Genomic DNA, 24,546 nt, shown 5'->3' with positions numbered 1-24,546 from the left:
CAAGCCCCTGAATCAATATAAGCAGCAAAGTATTCTTCTTTATATTATTCATATAACATTCCTATTGGAATGTATATGGAAAATGGACTTGTGGTCATTGGATTTTCCACATTTTATTCTCTACCATAAACTCCATTCCGTACTCTAGACATTTCCAAGATTTGTGTTTCTCGTGAAACTCTAGTCCAAAAATCAGTCGATCTAATTCTTTCTCTGGAATTCCTTGGATATGGACTTCCAATTCTCCGATATTAATCAGTCCTTGGTACGTTTCTATCGTAGGTTATTCCAAATAGTATATGGTATTGCAAGGAAATTGATTCTTTTTCTTCGTAATATCAAATACTATTTCTACTTCCTTCCACCCTTCTGGGCATCTAAGATTTCCTATTGTAGAAAAACTTTTCAGCTCCTGTTGGGTTTCTATGACAGGCGTTTTTCCCATCTGTAACTTGTAATTCTATCTCCTTGAAAATATAGTCTTCTTGATTCCAATCTAAGACTTTGATTCTTTTGTAGAATCGGTTTGTTTTGGATTTGGATATCTGTTTCCTGTATTAAAGGAAACTCAATTCTTTCTGGATAAATTGCTTGAGCAACTTTTCCAAATATCTCTGGCATTTCAATAAACTCGTTTCTAATAAACAATTCATAATGATGTGTATTAGATAGAGCATATGAAATCTGATAGGTAATAGAATATGGTCTATTACCTTCTTTCATCAACCTTTTTTCCTTGAAGTTCTGATGCAATGTCAAAGCTCGGCTGAAATCTCGATCTGCCAGGTTGTAGACTATCCTTGGATAGATTACTCCTACCATCTTTCCTGCACAGAGGTTTCCTGAGATTGTTCCCAGTACTGAATCTTGTAGATTCCCCATTCTTTTATCGCATATAGCAATATCAATAGCCGAATCTATCTCTTCTTTGAAAGTAGCTTTTATCATAATCTGGATGGCTCCGATATGAATCCAGGACATGGTCCTTGCTACTTCTATCTTGAGTTTTTGTAATTCCTCCTTAATTTCTTCGGAAAGAATTAACTGCATCTCCATTCTATTTCCTGTTAGTTCCATCGGGATTGTCATTTCCCTTCTAGAAACTTTATAGATTAGATGATGCTTTCTGTTTCTTAGGCCAAGACTTCGTAAGAATTTTTCTACCTGTCCTGCAGAGAAACCTTGATATCTCTGTAGACTCGGATTTTCTCTCATGATTCTTTGAACCATGTTATGAGATATTGTAGTCTGGCTGAAAAATCCAGACAGATCTTCATGTGCTTCGTGTTGAAACACCTTGTCTTCAGTCAGATTCTGATTCTGTTCCATCAGATTCTTCCTGACTTAAGACTTCTTCTTCATATATACTTTCATCTGAGGCAATATCCTCAAACCGTTATACTTGAATAAGATCTTGGTAATAAATTGCTTCTTCAATATCTGGGGTAGGATCGAAGCGTTTAATACCTCTTTTTTCATTTTCTGGACAGTTGGTCGATATATGACCTCTTGCGCCACATGTCCAGCAATTACAGTCCTTGAAACTTTCATTAACCCGAGTATGAGCTCTTCTGAAAATTTTCTTCGTAGGTGTTCTTCCAGTGCTTCGAGATGAACTCGATGCTTGGGATGATATCCTACTTCTTGATGTTCCGCTTCTTTGTCCAGATTTGTAAGATCTGGCTTTCTGTCTAGACCATACTTTTCTTGGTTTCCAAGAACTTCTTCTACTTCGAGCATAAGGATGAGTCTTGAAACTTTTCTTCTTATGCTTTTGTGGTTTACTTCCAATAATTGTTGGAAGGTCATTTTCTTTACAACACAAAGGAGTTCTTTTGTTGATACCCCTTAGGCGTTTGTAATTCTTTTGTAATGCCGCCATGTGACACCATTCTGCCAACTTTCCTTGGAGGAAAGAGGCTCTTCGTGCCAACGTATCTGGATTTCTAGGTACGTATTCCCTAATGAGCATTTCTCTCCAGGGACTTGGCATTTTACGAAGAAAAGCTGCATAACTATATCTTCTTCTACTCCTGAATTCCATCTATATTTAGTGAATAACATAATGTATTCATCCACCAAACATATATCATGTAATTCCAGACTATACAGAGCTGGAGTATATTTCTTCTTCTTCTCTGTATCTTGACTGTTGAAATAGTCTACCCCTATAAAATGTGCTTTAAATAGGGTAGCCATTTTTTCAGCGATCTCACTAAGATATTCACCAGCTAGGACTGACTCTTTCATGTCTAATGAAGTCATGTCCCAAGCAATTTTCACTGATCCCATAAGACTCATTTCTAACAGTTTAATGAATCCTTCTTTGTTGAGATCAAGAGTTCCTGCTGCAATTCTCATAGCAAATGTCCAATCGTCTATGAGATCTTCTCTGTTTTTGAAATCTAATACATCAAGGTTAAACATAACCCTGTAAGGATGTATAGGATCCAAAACAGTTTTCCCATAAGGTGTTTGGTGCAAAAGAATTTGATTTCTCCTTGCCCTTGTTCCCGCTGGGTGTGATTCTCCACCAGTATGGAAATCTGTTTGAGGTTCTCTCATATTTATATTATGAGTTCCCATACTTTCCCTTGGTGGTTCCTGAGAAGATGACCAGGTTATAGCAGGTGGTGTGTCACCTACTGCTGTGTTCATATTTAGATCTACTACTTTGAGATTTGCGAATGACTCCGCAAGCTCTTGTAGATCTTCCAGACCAATCCTTTTTAAAGTTGTCCTCAGATTAATTTCTTTTCTGAAACAGACTTAATTAGATTGATCATCTTTTCTTCTTCAGTCAAAGGTTTTGACACCACTCTGGCCTATCTTTTTTGATGTAACAGGGGTTCAGTAACAAATGATGGTGGTAACCATCCTCCTGAAGTTCTTTTACTAGAACTTAGTTGTTGTTCTAGGTTTTGAATTCTTTTTTGAATATCCTTTAATATTCTAAGAATTTCTTCATGGGTTTCAAGGATTTTCTCAACTCGTTGAGGTACAAAATATAACATATTGCCATAATTTTGTACTATTGTAACGCCCGAAAAATTTAAAGGTCCACGCGAACCACATACATGCAATTATTAAATTCTCTTGTATTTAATTAAATGTTTAAATTGCATTAATTAATTATGTTGTGCATAATTGCATGTTTAAAATATATTTTTCTACATTGTTGCATTAAAATGTAATTTTTAAGGTTATTCGAGTTGCGATCGAGGAACGGGGACCGATGACTGAATAATGTAAAATATTTTTATTAAATAATTGTTTTTAATTATTTAATATATGGATGATGGTTTTTCATAATTTTGAAAATAAAGAGTTTTGAGGTGATTTTATACGCCGGGACGTAGTTTTTATCGGTGTTGGATTTTCAACTAAAATACGAGCTTTTAAGCAATCCGGCTATTTAATTCACGAACTTATTGCATCAAAACCATTTCCATGATTTTATTAAATCCTAATTAGCACTAGTGGGCTTAATTATGGGCTTAATAGGCCTAAGGTTTATTTAGTTGATTAATTGGTATTTAAAAATCATTAAAACCTAGTCTTGCAAAGAAAAACTCACGCCTCACTCTTTGAAAAATCTGAAACTCTCCCCCACCCCTCTCATACCACACACGGCAGTGCACACACAAGCAAGCTAGGAGAAATTTTGGAAGGGCAAGCAAGATCAAGCCAAATGCGTCTCCCGTTCTCCTTCGTCAACGCATATTCGAGCGTATTTAATGCAAAAGCACACCAAAATCTTCCTTTTCTCATCCATCATATCATATTATGTTTTGAATCATTGTATGTATGAGGAAACATGGATTATTTTTAATAATTTTCGTAACATGGAATGAAGGCATGAAAAAACATGATTTATGAATTCAAAAACTTGTATATTGTGTAGCTAAGGGGCTGCCATGACATAAGGTAAGATCAAGAGTGGTTTATGCATGTTTTAGGACCACACACTCACGCCTAGATCACTACAAAACCACTGAAGGAAAAGAACACGCAGGTACTGATTTCTGCCTTGGGGGTTAAGGCGATCGGGTCACACTAAGGGAGAGGGCTGGCTCGGCCTGGGCTGGGGCCAGGGACTGTTAAGCAGGATCGTAAGGCAGGGAGGAGTCCTTGCACGCAAGGACTCCTACCCGAGAATTGACAAAAAGCGTGCAGGCTTCGGGTGGCTTGCAGGGCTTAAGGTCTCGGTCCAGGGCTCTGGGGCTGGGTTAGGATGAGGCATTAGAGTCTTAGGAAGGTGCGAGGGCAAGTGGTGCGGGGCCTGGGCTCGTCGGCTAGGTCCTGGAAGCAAAAGGAAGAGTCCTACCACCTTTAGAATTCTCGGCCAGCATGGAGTTATGTAGGAGGTTCTCGTTTTTATGGTCTGGGTCAGTGTCTTGGGGAACTTAGGGTCCAGGAGGTTAATTTAGGATGTTGGGCAAGTTTTGGGCCAACATGGTTCGGGGGTAACTCGTGAAAATCGAAAGTTGGCTCGGGGTCAAAGTTTAGGTGTCAAATGAGGTTTTTAAATAAAGAAAAATTGGGAAATAGTTCACGGGGGTCGAGTCGTGGTTCATAAAAGCTAAAATAATATAAAAAGACTAAATTTTGAATTTAGGAATTTTATATTAAAGTTTGGGATTTTTCGGGATTAAAACACAGTCAAAACAATTAATTAAAGATAAATGAAAAAGTCTATTATTTAAGCTAAATAAAATTACGAAAAAATTCATGTAAGCTTAAATAATTATTTGGGACATGTTAGAGTCAATAAATCAAGGAAAAAAGTCAAAATCGTAAAATGTCACGTCCAGAGGTAAAACGGTCTTTTTACACCTTGAAATTAGTAAAGGTCATGGCAGTGCTCTGAATGCTGTTTTATGTGCTAATATGATTATTTCTAGTGTTATGAACTTTTATGACATGGATTTTAAATGTTTACGATTTATTACGTCAAATGTTATTTAAAAGGTTATGATTTATTATGTTAAAAGGTTTAGGATTTAAATGCATATTTTAAATGTTTTTGATGTTGAAATGTGTATTTAAAGAAGTTATGGATTTTATATGCTAAAAAGGTCTCTTTTAAAATGTTTATGGATTTTTATGAGGAAACGATCACGTTAAAGGAAATGTACATTCTTGTTTCAAAAGAGAAAATGATATTTAAGCATGGTTTTATAAAGTGAGGAAAATATGAAACGTTGATGAAAGTGAAGTAATTGTGACTAATGAGGATACGAGGATATGAGGATATATTTGAGGATAGGCCAAGGCTCAGTTGACGATTTTATGTCGCTGATGTCCCCGCCGCCCAGTACTGTGGTTTCATGTAGATGGTACCATCGACCTTTGAGGATTGAGGAAAGTCACAATTAACGATCTGAATTCAATAAAGGAAAAGATAATGTTTACGATCATGAAAAAGGTTTATGACATGTTATGATGGAGGAAAAAGGAAAATGTTAAGGTTTATGAGTCGCATGTCATGAAAATATTTATGTTTAAAGTTGATGCATCATTATGAAAATGTTTTTATTTAAAAGTTTATGCATCATGAAAAGATTTACGAAAATGTTTATTCTTAAATTTATGCATCTTCATGAAAACGATATTTTAAGTACAAGTATTTTTCACCGTTATATGTTGACTGTATTATGTATTACTCGTTATAAAGACTATGGTGTGTTGAGTCTTTAGACTCACTAGGTGTGATGGATGCAGGTTATCATGATAATGCTAATGGAGGTCTTGATGGTTGATCCGACTGGACTGAAGGTGCACATGACCCGAGGACCGACGCTAGTTTCCACATATATGTTATGATTTATGTTAAAATATTTTATGACTTTTATCATGATTATGATTGGTTTTTGAGAGGTTATAGTATGTGCTATACTGTTCAAATGTTATTTTTAGATTTAGAAAATTGTTAGTTGGTTGTTTATTTTAAAATGATGTCAAAAATATTTTATGAAATTTTATGGTTCGGCCGAATGCTATGTGAGGTTTTAAAAAAAAATCTAGTACTGTTAAGCGATAAAAAGGGCAGACGTTTCAACTATCTTCTGAATTTCCCTAAGATCTGAAGAGAGCTTAGAGGAATCTGAAACTATCTCCAGAAACTTATTTGTTTGAATCATAAGTTTACTTGAGATTTTACCTGAGAGTGCAGTAGCTTCCCTTTCTGTTTCTGATATCTAACAATAGTTAGATGCACTTGTTTATATTCCAAAATATTGGAATATTACTTGTAAATTATTTTCCTCGAACCGAAGTTCGGATTCATAATTTTTTCAAAATTCTCTTTCTCATACAATTAGTTACTAGTAATAATAAAATTTGTGTTTGAAATTAATTAACCTTTCGCTCTGATACCATTTTCGAAAACGTGAGGATCAATTAGATTTAAAATAGGAATAAGGGTATTTTTGTCTATTTTAAGATATTAAGGAGTTTAAAGAAAGGTTTTGAGGTGTAGGGAGTTTGGGTAAAGTTGAGTTTAGGTTTGGGTTTGGGGATTTATAAGCAATTTACCCTTTTTAAAATTATTTTTTTAAAAAAAATTATTCATTATAAGATAAGATGTAGTACTCTAAAAAGGGTTATAAAACCAATCAAATATTTAATACTTAGAAGGCGAATATGACAATTTAAGATACACAAGCATATATTCATAGCTGTATTTCCTAGTTAAAAAAAAAAGTCACGCTGAATTTTTTTAAAAAAATTGAAATGAAAAAAATGTTTATGAGATATTGGTATAAATGTAGTACTCTCACACTACATCCAAAAGACTGATTTTAATTCTGGTGTTTGGAAAATTGCAATCGATATATTTTTAATAGAATTGACAAAATAGGTTGGACTCGTCGAGGCGGCTCGTCCAGTCACATAAAATAGGTGGGTTCGTTTGGTAATCACGGCTCGCCCCCTTCAAATTCAACCTAAAATTAGTATAACTCGTGGGTAGTCACATACTGCCATATAAAATAAGTTGATTGAGTTGGTAATCCTGACCAGCCAAAATGCGGTCGGCCACGCTTTCTCCCCGCCAATTTCAAATCAAAATTTGCATAGCTCGCTGATCGGCATGTCCCGTCACATAAAATAGATAAGTTGTATTGGTAGAACGTCAATCGGAAAATGTGCAAGATAGCTTGTCCCCAGCCCAATAATGACGGGTTATTGTGTGTTATTGGTTGACCTAAAATGTCAGCTCATTTTGATAATTTATGAAATAATTAAATTTTACATTATGATATTACTACTATACTAACACAAACTCAGCTGACAACGGGTAAAGTCAAATGACATTTTTTAGTTTAATTTTTCATTAAAATTAACAGTGAGGGTAGAAATCATGTTAATTTTAAGGATTGAGTTGATGACTAAAATTGCAAATCGAAAAATATAAGAACTAAAATGTCTTTGTTGTTACCCGTCGCTTCTTGCGCATAGCCCTATAAATGGCAATGGAGTTTCTCAATTTTTAATTTTTTTCCTTGTAATTCTAGCAAATTAAGCTGTGAATCCAATCTGATTATGGTTAGGAGTTGAGGATCCGTGGAGAATTGCAAGCGATTGTACTTAGCTAGAAATTGGGGTTTCCCACTGCAGCCAATATACCATAGATGCTGGTTTTTACTTCATATATGTCAGAGTTGTAGAATTTTACTTCTCATAGCCAGTCATTCTTCTTTTCATACCTGAAAGGGTAACTTTTGTTGTCTTTTTGAGAAATCAAACCAAGACTAATTTTTTGCGGGTAATTGGTCTTTTTTTGTATTGATTAATGTCCAATTTTAAGGAGTATGTTGATTCAATGAAATTGGAAAATTGGGATTTGGGATTTAGGTTTTCTTTGCTGTGGAGGGAAGAGTTTTTGATATATTTTTTTTAGGGTTATATATTGAGCTGGTGAATAATGGATAAGAAGAAGGTTGTAGCTCCATTGGTTTGCCATGGTCATTCTTGGCCAGTGGTCGATGTATTCTATAGCCCAGTCACACCTGATGGTTTGTTCCTTGTCAGTGCTGGAAAGGGTAAGCTGAAATCACCATCTTTTTTTTTTGCTTAATATAACCTATATTATGGTTTGAGTCTTAAAGCGTCCTGGGTCAATTTCACAACATGCGAAGCGTCAAATAAGTATTACGAATCTCCTATCTTGTTGGCTAATGTTTCCCTTTGAGTTCTTCTTTCGGTACTCTTGGTTTTATGATCTAGATTGGTGATTTCATAAGATCCACGCAGTGGAAGGGCTTATGTTACATGGCATTTCTTGACATTTTGGTTTATTATTTAATAGAAATAGATAGAAAATTGGGCATATCGTAAAACTTAGAAATTTTAACAGTATTTTCCTTAGGCCCCATTGTTTTGTTTCTCATTTAAGACCTGTAATTTGCGAGTCATTATTTAACTGATGACTTTGATTATGGTGTACTGGTGTTGCACTATCCCAACGTTTGTAACTATGACATAAATGATCACATTTTTGATGGACTGATCCCTTGTATTATATGTTACAGTTTGAGTATTGAGACCTCCCAACACTTTTATGTAGGAGAAGTTGGCAATGGTAGGATAGGTCTAACAAGATATCATGCATTGCCTATGTGGAATTGCAGCAATTTAAAAAATGATTGCATAAAAAATCACCTCTGGATATCTTTGGTTCATTTATGTAATATTAATGGCTGCTCCTTCTCAGATGCCACTCCCATGTTGAGAAACAGAGAGACTGGAGAATGGGTTGGAACATTTCAACGTCATAAAGGTGCAGTGTGGATTTGCTGCTTGGATAAACATGCTCTTCGAGCTGCCTCGTCATCGGCTGATTTTTCTGCGTATGTGGTGAACCAAATCGTCCACCATCTTTGTTGTGTTGATTGATCTTGTCCACTGAGCATGTCAAGTAGAAGCTTATTCAAAATGTTATCTTTGTTGGTTAATGGATGAGCTCTGTTTTATATCTTTGCACCGACTGGTTGCAAGAAACTATGGGATGCATTAACTGGGGATGAATTGAATTCATTTGAACACTAGCACATAGTGCGTTCATGTGCCTTCTCAGAGGTACGCCAAATATATTAACCTAACATGTTGTGAATACTTTTACTATTCATTTGTATCTGGTTCGAGGAATTTGGTACAAAATTTGTCCCATTTGTCTATTGGCTTGATTGCTAGCAAGAAAATTTATTTGGTGCAGCTCAAAGTGTGATGTATAGACCTCACCAATCTAGAATTTGAAATTTCAGGATACCCACTTTCTGCTAACTGGAGGGATGGAAAAAGCTCTTCGTGTATTTGATATAAATCGACCTGATGCAACGCCAAGGGAAATTGAAAAGGCCCCTGGTTCTGTCTCTACCGTTACTTGGCTCCATAGTGATCAATCGATCTTAGGTTCTTGTACTGATGTTGGAGGGGAGAGGTCTGTAGACATCCCTTAGATTCTGTTTATCTTTATATTCACAGAAAGCTTTTTGTTCTGTTTGAATTTGTCTCTTGTAAAACTCTGTTGAAGTCTTCTATTTTTCCATGTTCATTTGACCTAGTCGTTATCATTTTATTGTCACCAAGTTATGGGATGTGAGAACTGGTACGATTGTTCAAACGCTTGAGACCAAGCCCTCTGTAACTAGTGCCGAAGTGAGTCAAGATGGCTGCTATATAATAACTCCTGATGGGTCAACTGTCAAGTTTTGGGATGCAAATCAGTATGCCAATATGTCTAATCATCAAATAAACGAAGAAAGCTATTTCTAGTTGTTTTGGTTATCAAATATCTACATTTTTTCCTTTACCAGCTATGGATTAGTAAAGAGTTACCTGCATTGTGGAATCTGCTTCATTGGAGCCGAAGTATGGTAATAAGTTCATTGCTGGTGGAGAAGACATGTGGATTCATGTCTTTGATTTTCACACAGGTGCAGAAGTTGGTAAGATCTTTGGTGCTTTATTCATCAAAACATTTTCTTCTTTGCTTTTTCAATTTCTTGATTTCCACTATTTCTCTAGGTTTCTATGTAAATTTTATTTGACAGTATTCTAAATGACGGTCGAGACGGCCATTGACCGCACCTCCTTTGCATTAGGCGGTCAAAGGTGAGCCGAGGTGGGTTGTTAGGCGTCAAAAGTCAACAAAATTTTAAAATAATGTATTATACACATTCTATACATTCTATTCAAAACATGATATTCAACCCAATCACCCAATTTAATTTATGCATATATTGCATAATTATATATAATTATGTATAAAAAAATAATAAAAAAATTTCAACCGCCTAACCACGGCCTACCACCATTTACAACACTGGCATTTGGAAATGCACATTTGATGTTTCAAAATTGTATTCTTTATGGATCTGCCGACTGCCGCGTTTTATGTAGTAATTAATTATTATAAAAATATGGTACCAAGATATCCACCTATCATATACCATAGAAGAAGGGCCTGGAAGTAAGTCAATGCAAAACTGATTAAAAATGCAATTATTTGAGAAACTCTTATCAATCTCACAATGGTCATTGGTTGTAATCAACATTTTATGTTCCGTTGATTGTTTCTTGTTTTACTTTTTAAATGTGTTGATCATCTGCAGGATACAACAAGGGGCACCATGGTCCATTCCACTGTGTGTGTTTCTCTCTGGGAGGCGAATCTTATGCTTCAGGATCTGAAGATGGGACTATTAGAATATGGCATATCGGTCCTCTATCGGAACTAGAGACTGTAGTTGTAGATGGACCGGCCGATGAGGTTACTCACCAATTTCAGAACGTGCACATTGCTGGAGACGAGACGACAGAGGCAGGCGGAAAAGTGATACAAGCCAACTAGGTTGTGTTGCGTGTGAGTTTGTGTTATTTGTATGTCTCTTGCTCTGGTTGTTTGCCTGATTGCTAGGCTGGGGTTTATGTGTTTGTGTCTTCTTAACCTCTAAAAATGAAAATAATATGCGTTCTAAAGGCATTTTGACCTTCATTTTTGTGAGGCCCGGGCCGAAGAGGGCGGGGGGTGAACGCCGGTGCCATCAGTTGCACGGACAATGAGCGGCTCCTGGCAGGCTTCTAGGTGGAGGGAACATGAATGAACCGACCCACACGAGAATGAGAGGGATTCCGAGAATGTTCAATGTAATGGACTGTACAGTTGAAGAGGGCTTAAAAGATTTGATTGGTACTACTCATATCACGAAGGTGTATCTTCTTTTCGGTAGCTCATCACATAAGAACTCTAAAGTTAAGCGTGCTTGACTTGGGGCAATTTTGGGATGGGTGACCTCCTGGGAAGTTTCTTAGGGTGCGTGTGAGTGAGGACATAAGCACGCTGAAAAGACTCGTCTTGATACAGTGAGCACAGTCGTCGAATCTGGGACGTTACAAGTAGTATCAGAGCCAGGTTCTCTCTTAGTACGGTGTGGTTTGGGGACGAACCAAGCGGAAGCTGGTGGGCATGTGAGGCCGGGGCTGAAGAGGGCGGGGGGTGAACGCCGGTGCCATCAGTTGCACGGACAATGAGCGGCTCATGGCAGGCTTCTAGGTGGAGGGAACATGAATGAACCGACCCACACGAGAATGAGAGGGATTCCGAGACTGTTCAATGTAATGGACTGTACAGTTGAAGAGGGCTTAAAAGATTTGATTGGTACTACTCATATCACGAAGGTGCATCTTCTTTTCAGTAGCTCATCACATAAGAACTCTAAAGTTAAGCGTGCTTGACTTGGGGCAATTTTGGGATGGGTGACCTCCTGGGAAGTTTCCTAGGGTGCGTGTGAGTGAAGACATAAGCACGCTGAAAAGACTCGTCTTGATACAGTGAGGACAGTCGTCGAATCTGGGACGTTACAATTTTTGTTCATCTCTCTTTATAAAAAAGAAATCTTGCCAACTACATCGCGAGCCATAACACATCTAGTCAGGAAAACTGTAATTTTTGTCTTATGTGCATATGTTTAAGATTTTAGTCCGTTATGTTGTATAATTTCAGTTTTTGTCTTATATCTTTCGATTTTTAACATTTTTGGTCATTTTTTATTTAACTATTGATGTTACTTTGCATATGTCATTGTGTTAAGATCAAACGCTTACCACTATGCCAAAGATATAGTTGTTAGTCGATGTGCGACTTTTTTCCTTATATTTGTGGCAGTGTACAATGTTCCTACTTGGGTGCTAATGAGTCGAGATATTAGGCCCATGAGTCCGAGGAGCTGCTCTCTGTCTGCCGGAGCTGTCTCATATCTCTTAGAGATCATTCATACCATTTCCCTACCGCCGGCCATGTCTCCAGCAGAGACTGTGTAAGGTTCGAGAAATTTAATTTACGTAACTTGAATGCATGCAATCTAGGATTTAATTTAAATGATGTGTTTATTTATTTTTATGCATTTAATGCATAATTATTGCAGAATAGGATTCATTTCATGATTATTTTAAAAGTTCATGCATTAGGGTTTCTAGATGCATTTCGCGCTCTAACGAGGAATGGAGACCGATGATTTATCAGAAAAATTATTTTATGAAGGTATTAATTTTTATTAATCACTATGCAGTGTTTTTAAGTGTATTTTTCAAAAATGGATTTTATTGAGTATTTTTACCTGCAGGATTTTATTTTTTATCCGATACGCAAATTTTATCGAATCGGGAGAGTTTTTGAGGGTTCGGGTAATATTTTCAAAAAACTTATCAAAGCATCTGCTTCCCCATTCTCGTCCCGGCGTATCTGCTCAATACTCCAATCCACAAAAACTTCTGACTGGGCTTTATTGAGCTTGAGATATTTAAGCATCATGTCATCCTTAACTTCATAAATGCCCTTTATCTGCTTAGTGGTCAATTTTGAATCAGAATACAGAATGATCCGAGAGGCTCCAACTTCTTGGGCAGCTCAGATGCCGGCGAGAATAGCCTCGTACTCTGCCTCGTTGTTAGTCACCCGAGATTCAATTCTTAGTGTCGGTTTAATCTTCTCTCCTAAGGGAGCTGTTATTACTACTCCTACCCACCATCCAGAAAGGCTAGACGCCCCCATCCCGAACACCCTCCATACCTCCTCTTCATCAGGTTGAACCATCACTAATAAGAAATCTGACAAGGCTTGAGCTTTGATGGCAACCCGAGGCCTATACTCAATATCATATTCTCCTAGCTCCACTGTCCACTTGATCATTCTTCCAGAAAATTCTGAATGAGTCATAATCCTCTGAAGATAACTATTAGTCAGCACAATAATTTGATGCGACAGAAAATAAGGTTGCAGTTTTTGGGCAGTCATAACAAGAGCGAGAGATGTCTTCTCCACTTAATTATATCGGAGCTCGGGGACCCTAAGAGCATGGCTGACATAATAGACATGCTTCTGATCAGAGCCCTCTTCCTTCACAAGTACCGAGCTGACAGCATACTCCGTGGTGGACAGATAAATAAATAATTTCTCCTCGGTCACTGGCTTCACTAAGGCAGAAAGCTCTACCAGATGACTTTTAAGGTCTTGGAAGGCCTGTTCACACTTCTCATCTCACCCAAACTTCTGTGCCTTCCTAAGAACCTAAAAAAATGGATAACTCTGATGTGCTGACCGGGATATCAACCGGGAAAGAGAAGAAATTCTCCCAGTCAACTTCTGCACTTCCCAGACAGATCTAGGGGACGGTATGTTTAGCACTTATTTGACTTTTCTTGATTCACCTCGCTCCCTCGGTCAGTAACTACAAAACCTAGAAATTTGCCACTCTTCACGCCAAAGATACACTTGGCCGGGTTGAGCTAAATTCATATTGCATCAGAGTGGCAAAATTCTCTTCCAAGTCAGAGATGAAAACAGAAACCTCCTTGGACTTGCCCAAGATATCATTCACATACACCTCTACATTTCTGCACAACTGCTTCTCAAACACTTTGTTCATGAGACGCTGATAGGTGGCCCCGGCGTTCTTCAATCCAAAATGCATGATAACACAGCAGAATGTGCCTCCCGAAGTGATGAAGCTGGCCTTGTCTTGAACATTCTTGGCCAGGGGAATTTGATGATATCCCTGGTAAGCATCCATGAAACTAAGCAGTTCATACCCAGAGATGGAATCCACCAACAGATCAATTCTAGGCAGAGGATAATGGTCTTTGGGGCAATATTTGTTGAGATCCCTGAAATCAACACACATCCTCCACTTCCCGATAGATTTTAGTACCAGCACCACATTCGAGAGACAGGTAGGAAATTGTATTTCCCAAATGTGACCGGCTTTCAGCAAATCTTGAACATGTCAATCAATTACTTTTTACTTCTTTGGACTAAAATGTCACTTCTTCTGCTTCACATGTCGAGATCCCGAGAGGATTTTCAAGTGATGCTCAGCTATCAGGGTGAGATCCCTATCAATTCCTACTGGGACCAGGCAAAAACATCAACATTAGTTTTTAAACAATTTATTAAACTAACCCGATGGATGAGTCAAGGTCCCGAGTGGCCCGGATCTCCTTGCCTGGTCCAATTTCCACCACCTCCTGCTCTTCCTCGGCCACAAGACTTCCCACTTCCCGACTACCCTCTCCACCTCTTCACAACCACTTGGTCTCATTCCCTCCTTCCTTGATCTTGTTATCTTCTGATCCACCTGGGCCGCTTCTACATAGAATTTCTGGGAAGAAGGTTGATCTCCCCGGACTTCACCCATGTGTCTTCCCACCGGGAACTTAATATTTTGGTGGTAGGTGGACGCTACGGCCCTTAGCTCGTTCATGACCGGCCGCCCCAGGATGATATTATAAGATGATAGGGTATACACAACAGTGAAAGTGGTCATCACCGTCTTCCTCACCTCCTAAGTGCCCAAAGTTAAGGGCAGGACAATCTCCCCCTCTGAATATACAGCTTGGCTAGCAAAGCCAAAAAGTGTTGTCTCCACTGTCTCCAACTGGTACCCTTGTAAATTCATCTGCGCGATGGCCTCTTTGAAAATGACATTTACAGAGCTTCCTGAGTCAACAAAGACTCTCGAAATATCATAATTTGCTACACTGACTTGAATTACCAAGGCACCATTGTGGGGAAGATTAACGTCCTTAAGATCCTCCGAGCCAAAACTGATAACTGCTTCGCTCCTCCTCACTCCTTCCACCTCTATGCAATATCTTCTGCTCCTCGACTTACGAGCCCGATTGGAGTCTCCATCAGTAAATCCTCCGGAAATTATTTTAATTACCCCCAAGACAAGAGGTGAAGACTTCTTACTTTCGGGCTCGAAATTTCTTCTCCCTCTCGAGGCACTTCTCGAATATTCCCTGGCACTGGGATCAGGCGGCCGAGCTTCCCAAGGTGGCAATCTCGGTCTCTTGATTGCTTGATTATGTCCCTGGACAGCTGGTGGGACATAATCTCTCTTTAGCGTTTTGCAGTCCTCTGTGTTGTGGTAACACACCTTGTGAAGGGTACAAAATACCTTCTTCTCAAGCCTGGTAAATTGTTGAGATGGAAGCAAATCCCTACTACATTCTTGGACCTCCCTGTCCCAGGTAATCTTCAGGGGCACGTGATGAGAAAAATGCCCCGGGATACCTTTTCTCTGCCCTCTCTCCTCAGGCTTAGATACCTGGTCTCCCCTCTCTCTTCACCGCCTCCCTCTTTTGCTTCTGCTCTTCCTCCATATTAATATACTTTTTTGCTCGGGCTAGCAGATCTTCAAAATCCCCAGGCGTATTCTTTGTTAGTGATCAGAAAAATTCACCCTCCCTCAGCCCTTGCGTTAATGCAATTGTCTTAGTATCTGGGGTACAAGAAGGGACATCCAAACCAACTCTGTTAAATCTTTGAATATAAGCCATCAGACTCTCTTCCGAGCTTTGTTTAACTTCAAAACACTGAATGCCGTCTTTTTGTATTTCTTGCTGCTACTAAAATGGTATAGAAACACCTTCTGAAAATCATCAAAAGAATGGATACTCTGAGGGGCCAATCCTTCAAACCACCTCTGAGTCGAGTCAACCAGAGTGGTCAAAAATACCTTTCACTTGATTCTGTCAGCATAACAGTGCAACATGGCTATATTCTTGAACCTGTCCAAATGTTCCTCGGGGTCTGCATTGTCATCATAATCCTTGACTTTGGCAGATTTAAAGTTCCTGGGAAGAGGTTCTCGGACAATAGCTTCAGCAAACGGGCATCCTTTATGACTACCCGAGAATGACTCTGGTCTTCCATATGCCCCTCCAACACTCTCATCTTTTGCCTTAACTCTTGCAACTCCTCCGCCATAGTCGGGGACTTGAACTCGGCGCTAGATTCTCTTTCTTCCATCCTTGCTTCCTCATCTCATACCTCTTCCTTTCTCTCATGTTCTCCTCCCGGCTGTGTAGCATGATGAGAGGGGTCTCTCCGAGCTACAGCTTTCTCCATCGCCTCGGATATAATCCGAGCCAACTCCTCCGGGGATAAAGTAATGACATTTGGAGGTCCTGTGGGTGGAATACCACATTGTCCAGAGACTAGTGCATCATCTCCTGGAGCCGGGAAGTATCTGGGTTGGTTCGTTTGGTAGGAGCAATATCAACGTCTTGATCTCAATTTCTTATAGACGGCGCCAATGATGTTTATCCAGGTGAATCGGTTGAGCTGGGTCGGGGCAATTCACCGAATGATTATATAAGTGTTATGTTTAGAAAAGTGAGCAAGGAAATACAACTTGTGATGAAGTTATTTCTCTATAATATGGCTTCAACTGTAACCTACAGACAATGAAATGAACTCGTGAATGGGTGCCGGAGGAGTTTCCGGTTTAGCGACTCCGATGCTTAAGTCAGCAGGTGAAGAAGAGTAAAATGACTGTATATGTGGTGATATACGTGAGTGCTTGATAGTTCAAAATTCCAGAATCCAGAATGCTTTAAATGAGATGCGTACCTGTTATTTATAGTAGAAAATCTCATGATTACCTTGTTTTCAATGCCCACGTACTAAGTATGGTAAGGCGGCTGTCCATACCCTGTTTCTAATGACTTTGACTTCCTGACACGCCAAACCCATGTAGTTCTGACAATAATGATTGTCAAGCATGAGGTAGCCCATACTGATACACTCGAGTGTGGTGCGCTTCTCGAGGTAACCCGGGTAGAAGGTTCCCGGGAGCTTGCATGAGAGCCCGGGCTTCTGATTGCTCGGGGAGAAAATGTCCCGGTTGCTGCAAAAATCATTATGTATAGACTCTGATTCGGGCTATCCATTTAGTTTCTCAGATCATCCGTGACACGCGCTCCTATGGGAGTATCACCACCCGCCTTCCTGCCGCAGCATTCACTAAGTTCATTTGTTTGGAGGTTGAATCGTTCCGAGATGGTGGAGCACAAGGCAACCCAACCATCATTGTAAGAAATTGTTTTGGATAGAAGCTATGGATCATGGATGAAATGATACACGAGAATGGCTCTAAGGAAGATACAATTAGAGGATCCCGAGGTTTCCATCCAAGCAATATACTGCTCAAATCATGAATGTGAAATGCAATAGGAGCATTTTTTTTTTTGTTTTTTTTTTGAAACGATATCAATACTTCAGAATGATTATACAATGTATGGCTTGATACATTAAATGTGAAAATGTGGTGAATACTTGGAAATCGATTCAGGAAAGCAACGGATTAAATTCGAGATAGGAAAAACACTAGTGGTGGAATATATTAGGCTTATGACCAAGATGGAAAACCCGAAAATTATACGTTGGCCAACTAAAAATTAATAATGAAAAACTGAACGAATCAATATATAATATTAGAACAATATTATGTTATTGTTGAGTATATGTTGCTGTTGCAGCTTTTTGTTTTGATAGTTGTTATACGATATTGGGATGATGAGACTGTTTATTTATGGTTGTGTGATATGGTATAGATTTTAAAAAAAAAACTGAGTTTTAACTAAAAAAACTGAGTTTGAACTTCTTTTTAGGCTAATCGAGTCGACCCGTTTCTTACTAAAATTGAAATAAAATCAGTTCTTTCAATCAATAATCAAAGTAACCGATGTTTAAAAAAAAACATTAAAAATATTAATAATTGAAATATGAGATTTTTATCATAATAAAAACATTATGCCTGAAAAAATTAAAAATTACAAATATTACGTATAATATTAAATATAAAAACATTAAACAAATATTATATGTAAAAAAAAAAAACTTGCAAAAGTTAATTATTTAATATTTTCTAAAATTATATACACAATGGCCCAGTTTAAAGGAAAAATTATGTTGTATAAATAAAAACCTTCATTTCAACAAATATACCACGAAGAGTGATGCATTTAGGGTGTCACAGATACCGTGCTCCCACTGGTAGTTTTTCCAAAGGAAAATTCAGAAAAATGAAAAAACCTACAAATTACTGGCATTCACTTCCTCAGAAACAACGTACGTTGCGAGTGCCACTTTCAATTCAAATGGTAAATAACTCCTAAATTAACAGTATCACGAGATACCACTGAAGAAAAACATAAAACAAACTGGGGAAGAAAAGAGTTAAGGAAATTTCCAATTACACGTCAAAAAACACACCCCAAACGGAGAGAGGAACTTGAGCTCATCCTTTTGGGAGCTTATTTACAAGGAGAACCAAAAACATTGAAGGCCGTTAAATTGAACACTAAATGTAACACTATTGAGTCGAGCCCATACTAAGATAGCTCGTGGCTACGCAGCTTGCGCATTTTACATCTGGCGGATAGCAGCCTGAGAGGAGGAGGAAAAAAATGGATCCTATTGATTTTGTAAATCTGATTTCGATATAAGCTTGCTAATGAATGGTGATATAGCCGCGAGTAATGCCTTGGGGCACTCCTCGTGAGGAAGATGGCCACACCCGGATATAGCTACCAATCTCTGGAGGATACATGGTTATGAATAATTAGAAGATGGGAATAATAATAAGAAACATTGTTACATGTAGGTATACTGTTTAAAATCGTAGAAAAAAAAAAAGAAAGAAACACAAATTAGTTAGAAAAAGTGCAAATGAGAGTATAAAATAAAGAACTTACAGAATTTACAAGTTTACAAGCCATAGTTTGAACAGATTTCAGAGGGACGAGAACATCTTCAGCCCCAGAAATAACTAGAATCGGCAATGATTCGACAGCACTAAGCAGTGCCGCAGCATTCTGTGGTGATAACACACTTTCGTAGGATAGTTTCCCTATTTCATGAAGCGCCTCATCCCAGCCTTCCACGTACAATGGGGCCTAAGGTCATACAGAACAATAAAATAAATAGAATTTTCAGAGGAATGATTCAGTGGCCTGTCATGCCAATTTACCGAATCAGCCATATGATATAACTAAAAGAAAATCAGAATAATCACGAAAATATGGATAAATTTTATTTTATTTTAAAATTTGAAAAAGCAGCTTTATGAATTATGTATTATGCAGAGATAACATATCACTGTATATAAGTTAAACGAATATGATTGTATAATGGCTGACAGAATCACCACAAATATATATAAAGCATTAGTTATATGAAACTAAAATACCCCGAGTCAGTATCTAAGCACGTGTTTTCAAACATAATGTGTTATGGCATATGTAAATAAGCATTTTGAAAAAAATACCAAAATGTCAATATGCACAGATAAAAAAAATGATGTAGTTTAGCGGAGAACTGATGCATGGAATATTTTAGATACCACCAAAAGTACCTTATAAAGGCTTAACACTTCAGTTGTTAGCTTGGCAGTGTCATACCAAGCACGCCGATTGACCACTTGAGTAATTTCTGTTCGAAGCAGAGGTCTCACCAAGTGTTTCTTTCCGAGTGAGGTGCGTAACAATATCCTTGCGAAGGCAGGAACTAACTCTCTTGACAAGCTTGCATTTAGTAATATAACACCCTTTATTTCAAGCTGAAAAACATGACACGGGGAATATTTCTTTAGTAAGAAAGAGACAACAGAAGGCACAAATTTTCCACAGCAGAATCATCATCATACAGAAATAAACTATGATCTTGATCATCAATAATAACAAACTAAGAACTGGTACTATATCATGAGCATAAATCAGCTTTCTAATTTACTGATTGATGAAACAAAGCATAATTCAATTGTTTGCCAGAACTCCAGGAGTGAACCATAATCTGTCAAATTTTCATCCACTGCATCTCAGTTTTCTTGATCTTGGACAAAAATGACATTCAATATTTTACAGCAGAAAATTTAAACTTGTCATGATTCACTTGCAAGATTGGGTTGCAAAGGCAGAATCGGCAAGATATAAATTTCCATTGTACCCACTAACACAGTTCGAAGATTTCCCCGTAGGAATCACAATTAACAAGTGCAATGCAAACAGAAAACTCAGAGAATTTACAGATGTAACAAAATTCAACAAGAAGCCAACTCACAGCATTCATATTTGCTGATGACTGAACTCTTTGGGCAGCTTTCAAAGCGAGCAGTCCACCATCATCATGCCCAACAAGGACAACTGAAGAAAAACCTATGCCTAAGCAAAATGAAAGAAGCAGATCCACCTGACAAAACAAGCCGTAAATTTTAATGCAACTGAGTGAGCTAGTAAGACAGGTTTGATTTTGAGTGCAGACATATTCCCCAATTGACTTCTTTGAAAACAAAATGTTGTGTTCAACAGTGAGACAAAGGGAATATCAGTAAAGTTTGATGCATTCATATTAACTTCCATATAATAATAATTGAAGATGACAATATTACCTGATTGTCAAGTTTGTAAGGATTAGGCAACTGATTTTCTTCCCAATCTTTGTGCCTTGGTCTTGATGTCAAACCCCATCCTGGCCTGTCAAAAGCAGCAACAGCACAACCAACCTGACTGGCCAGGGTACCCATTACCTTTCTCCAAGAGAAGACCCCCCCTCCAAACCCATGCACTAAAACAATACCAAATTGTTCATTTACTTCTATATCTTGTTCCACTGGGGGAGACCCAAGTTTGTGTAATTCATCATCCTCATACAGCTCATTTAAGCTCAAAATAGGCATGCCTTCAGATATTGGGGATGATGGAGAACTGGCAAGGAGGGGAGTATACAAAGTTGATGAACTGTTATGGAACTGGTTACTGATGCTCCTGTGCATATTAAATTGGGTTTTAAGTGGAACGCTTAATGAGGGATGGTCAAAAAGGGTAGTGGAGGACAAGGAACGGGGGGGCGATCCTGGCATGCTTATCTTGTAGTGAACTGTTAGCCTTTGGCATGAAATAAATAAGCTGTCAACATCAGCTAGTAAACTAACTGGAAGTTCCCCACCATTATGCACTGATAGTGGTGTTTTTCTCCTCATTTCACCATCTTTGAAGGTTTTCCCAGCAGATGGAGTGGGTGAGCGCGGAACCTTTTGGTAACCAGGGAAAATCAATTTGCAAGAAAGAACCTGATAATTACATAAGGTGATACAAGCTGATTATTTGGTGCAACATTTTTTAATATGTTAGGTTGCATTTTGCAAAGAGCATGATCAACTAATGAAGACAACATAATTGGAAAATACTCATACAAAAACCAAAAGTTCATTAACTTTCATCAAATTTGAGATTAAATCATCATGGCATTATTATTCATACTACACTAGTTAAATCTTCCCAAACTTATGGTAAACATCACAGTTATTGAAAACCCATGATTGGTGCCCAGGCTCCAGTCACAGTAAGTTTTACCCCTTGAGACTTAACACGAGCCAAGGCGCAACCCTTCAATGAAGCAGGCATCTTAACGGTAAAACCCCTAATTCTGATGTGCATTGAAGGTCCAATGTGCTTTTAAGTGTGCCTTAAACACGGAGATCTTAAGTACAAGGTGAACTGAAAGATAACAGTCTTTATTCTTGCCAATAAACTAATGATTGTTTGTCTTATCACTGTTCAATACTCTGTAAAGGGTATGTTTCGCGATATTAAATTTTCGTCAATTTTTTAGATTTCACCATATTATCCCTCAGGACGCATACTTCAACAAAGAGCATGCTTCATGTTTCACTTTACTCCTATGCTTGACAATAATAAACCTTACTTAACCTTGCATTTCTCATGATTATGACATTAGCAGTAAAGCAGTAATTATAAATACAAGATGTTGGGTTATATATATCATGAACTTACAGCTTCCGGATCCACACGGTGAAACATGTGTTTCCTTCTGGCTTTGCAACTTGTACGGTAGGCCACAACAATGTGTCCAAGAGCAAAGACAACGGACGAGAGAAACAAAACAGGCATTCCCCAAGACTTCTTAAGATGGAGCCTTCTTCTTGACAGGGAAGTTGGAGTTTCAGATTCAAGTTGAGAATTGACACTGAAAACACAAGTCTTGATGGAAAGAAGAAGTATTGAAACGAGGGAGCAGAATGTTACAGTTCCTAGATAGGGCCCATGGGACAGTGCTGGACCATCGCACAATGTATATACACCTGCTCTCATTTGACAAATAAAAAACCAAGTGAATTTAGCATTGCAAATTATGCCTTAAAATGTGAAAATATTCTGGTTAAACAGCTGTTTGGCAACGCAAAACACAACCCACCGCGGAGAACAAATGCCAAAAAAAAAAATTAAAAAAAATTCTTTGACATGATCTCTCAAATGACATAGTTACGACACAAAATTACCAGCGGAAAGGAAAAACGAGACCGAGAATCTAAAATGGGGTTAAACAACCAGTTAATAGAGATTTAACTCTTCTCAAATGATTTCATTATGTTGCGGACCTCAATTTAACTATGTCCTAATGGTGTCAACGAACTCAAGAAAAATGAAACGCTAAAATAATACAGCCTAGTTTGAAGGAACTAAAGTTTGGACTTGAGAAAGAAAAAAAGAATCACTAAAAAATTTTCGTCACATACGGAATCTGGAATCCGATACGTCCGCTTATTTCAGAGTAAATTAGATGTCACCTCTTTAAGTAACATTATCATATAGCAAACACACATAAAAATACACACCCAAATATAAAACAAGATTACTGAATTTCATCCAGTTACTTTAGCCATGTCCGTTTCTTGCTGTGCACAGAAAGAAAACAAAAAATAAAAAGCTAGACTTTTAGAATCTATATAGAGTACCATTCACGCATTCACTCACTGAAACTGAATAATTCATCAATTATTCCTATCAAAAAAAAAATAATTCATCAATTATCACAGGAAAAGCAGCAAATGAGAAAAGAAAAACATACATGTGATGATTATAGATCTGATGATAGAGACAAGAGGAATATCGATGAGCGAGCTCTTGAATGAATATCTCTGCAAATGCTCCCGAAAACTGTAGCATCTAACGCAAGTAAAGCTAGAAATTAGCAAACAAGGCAAAACTGCATCGCTGATCGCCACCACCACCGGCAACGACACTACCAAGAGCGACGCCACCATCGCCACCACGAAATATACCGTCCGTACACATCTCCGAAGCTTCTCCCACCACCAACCACCTTTCACCACCATTTTTTTCCAAAATACAACAAAGAACCAATCTAAAACTACAAAATTATATTAGAAAATTTTCCGAATATACCTACAAAGTACGAGATCGGTACGAGATCAAAACGCTAAAGCAATAAGAAAAAACACGATCCAGAGGGAACGGCGTCGCACCACCCATCTCCCGGCGCCAAACCGATTGCCGGCAATCCTCCGGCGCCACCACAGCCACACCCTCGCATCAATCCAACAAAATTCATCCAAAACTTCAAGTAATCTTTTGTAGTTCTCGATTTTCCAATGAATCCCTGCTTGACAGTTGCGATTCTCTTCTTTCTCAGATGTTTACCGGTGAGAGACAGAGAGAGAGAGAGATAATCAGTGTGTGCTGTGGGTGTTCAAATTTGGGGATTATTCATTTTCTTGGTAATCTCCAGTTGTTTTCATCGAATCTGAACTGGCGTTTGTAGGAAAGGTGTAATTCCAATTTCAACCCTCCGACTGTTATTTTCACCTCTTTTTTTAGCAAAATTATTTTGATTTATTAAAATATGGCAAAAACCCATGTGAAACGGTCTCACGGTCGTATTCGTGAGACGGATCTCTTATTTGGGTCATTCATAAAAAAGTATTACTTTTTATACTAAGAGTATTACTTTTTATTATGAATATGGGTATGGTTGACCCGTCTCACAGATTAAGATCCGTGAGACGATCTCACATGAGACTCACTCTTTTTAAATCATACAACAACTCAAACCTCACAGTTTATTTATCTACCAACAAAAACAATTAGAGTGGATCTCATATGAGACCGTTTCACAGATCTTAATCCGTGAGACGGGTCAATCCTACTCATATTCACAATAAAAAGTATAATACTCTTAGCATAAAACGTAATATTTTTAATGGATGGCCCAAATAAGAGATCCGTCTCACAGATACGATCCGTGAGACCGTCTCACCCAAGTTTTTGTCAAATAATTATTAAATATGTTCACATTTATTCGATGAAATCGACTATCCAAATATTTCGCTGTAAAAAAATATCACTAGGTATAACAAAACTATATTAAAAAGAAGTACA

The 24,546-nt window shown here is 38.0% G+C and overlaps 1 protein-coding gene and 1 pseudogene across 1 annotated transcript; one reads left to right on the top strand and one right to left on the bottom strand.

The window, feature by feature from the left end:
* The first annotated feature begins 7,505 nt into the window (after nucleotides 1-7,505).
* On the top strand, nucleotides 7,506-11,000 carry LOC140824590 (uncharacterized; annotated as a pseudogene).
* A 7,373-nt stretch (nucleotides 11,001-18,373) lies between these two features.
* Nucleotides 18,374-23,907, bottom strand: LOC140822967 (uncharacterized). The gene is made up of 7 exons (XM_073184013.1): nucleotides 23,216-23,907; nucleotides 22,141-22,448; nucleotides 20,736-21,416; nucleotides 20,408-20,536; nucleotides 19,704-19,907; nucleotides 19,045-19,245; nucleotides 18,374-18,886 (listed from the first exon to the last, which is right to left on the bottom strand). Exons 1-7 carry the CDS (start codon nucleotides 23,481-23,483, stop codon nucleotides 18,764-18,766), a joined length of 1,914 nt encoding a protein of 637 aa, XP_073040114.1. The 5' UTR covers nucleotides 23,484-23,907; the 3' UTR covers nucleotides 18,374-18,763.
* Nucleotides 23,908-24,546: the final 639 nt, after the last annotated feature.

Source organism: Primulina eburnea, chromosome 2 (assembly GCF_022965805.1).
Source record: "Primulina eburnea isolate SZY01 chromosome 2, ASM2296580v1, whole genome shotgun sequence".
Taxonomy (NCBI): Eukaryota; Viridiplantae; Streptophyta; class Magnoliopsida; order Lamiales; family Gesneriaceae; genus Primulina; species Primulina eburnea.
This window is presented reverse-complemented; position numbering and strand designations above follow the sequence as displayed.

Excerpts from the sequence above, each read along its gene's own strand:
- LOC140822967 (XM_073184013.1), bottom strand. The coding sequence starts at position 23,483 with ATGGTGGTGAAAGGTGGTTGGTGGTGGGAGAAGCTTCGGAGATGTGTA. Across the intron at positions 21,417-22,140 it reads ACCGTGTGGATCCGGAAGCT|GTTCTTTCTTGCAAATTGAT; the intron begins GTAAGTTCATGA and ends TGTAATTATCAG. Across the intron at positions 19,246-19,703 it reads AAGTGTTAAGCCTTTATAAG|GCCCCATTGTACGTGGAAGG; the intron begins GTACTTTTGGTG and ends GTATGACCTTAG.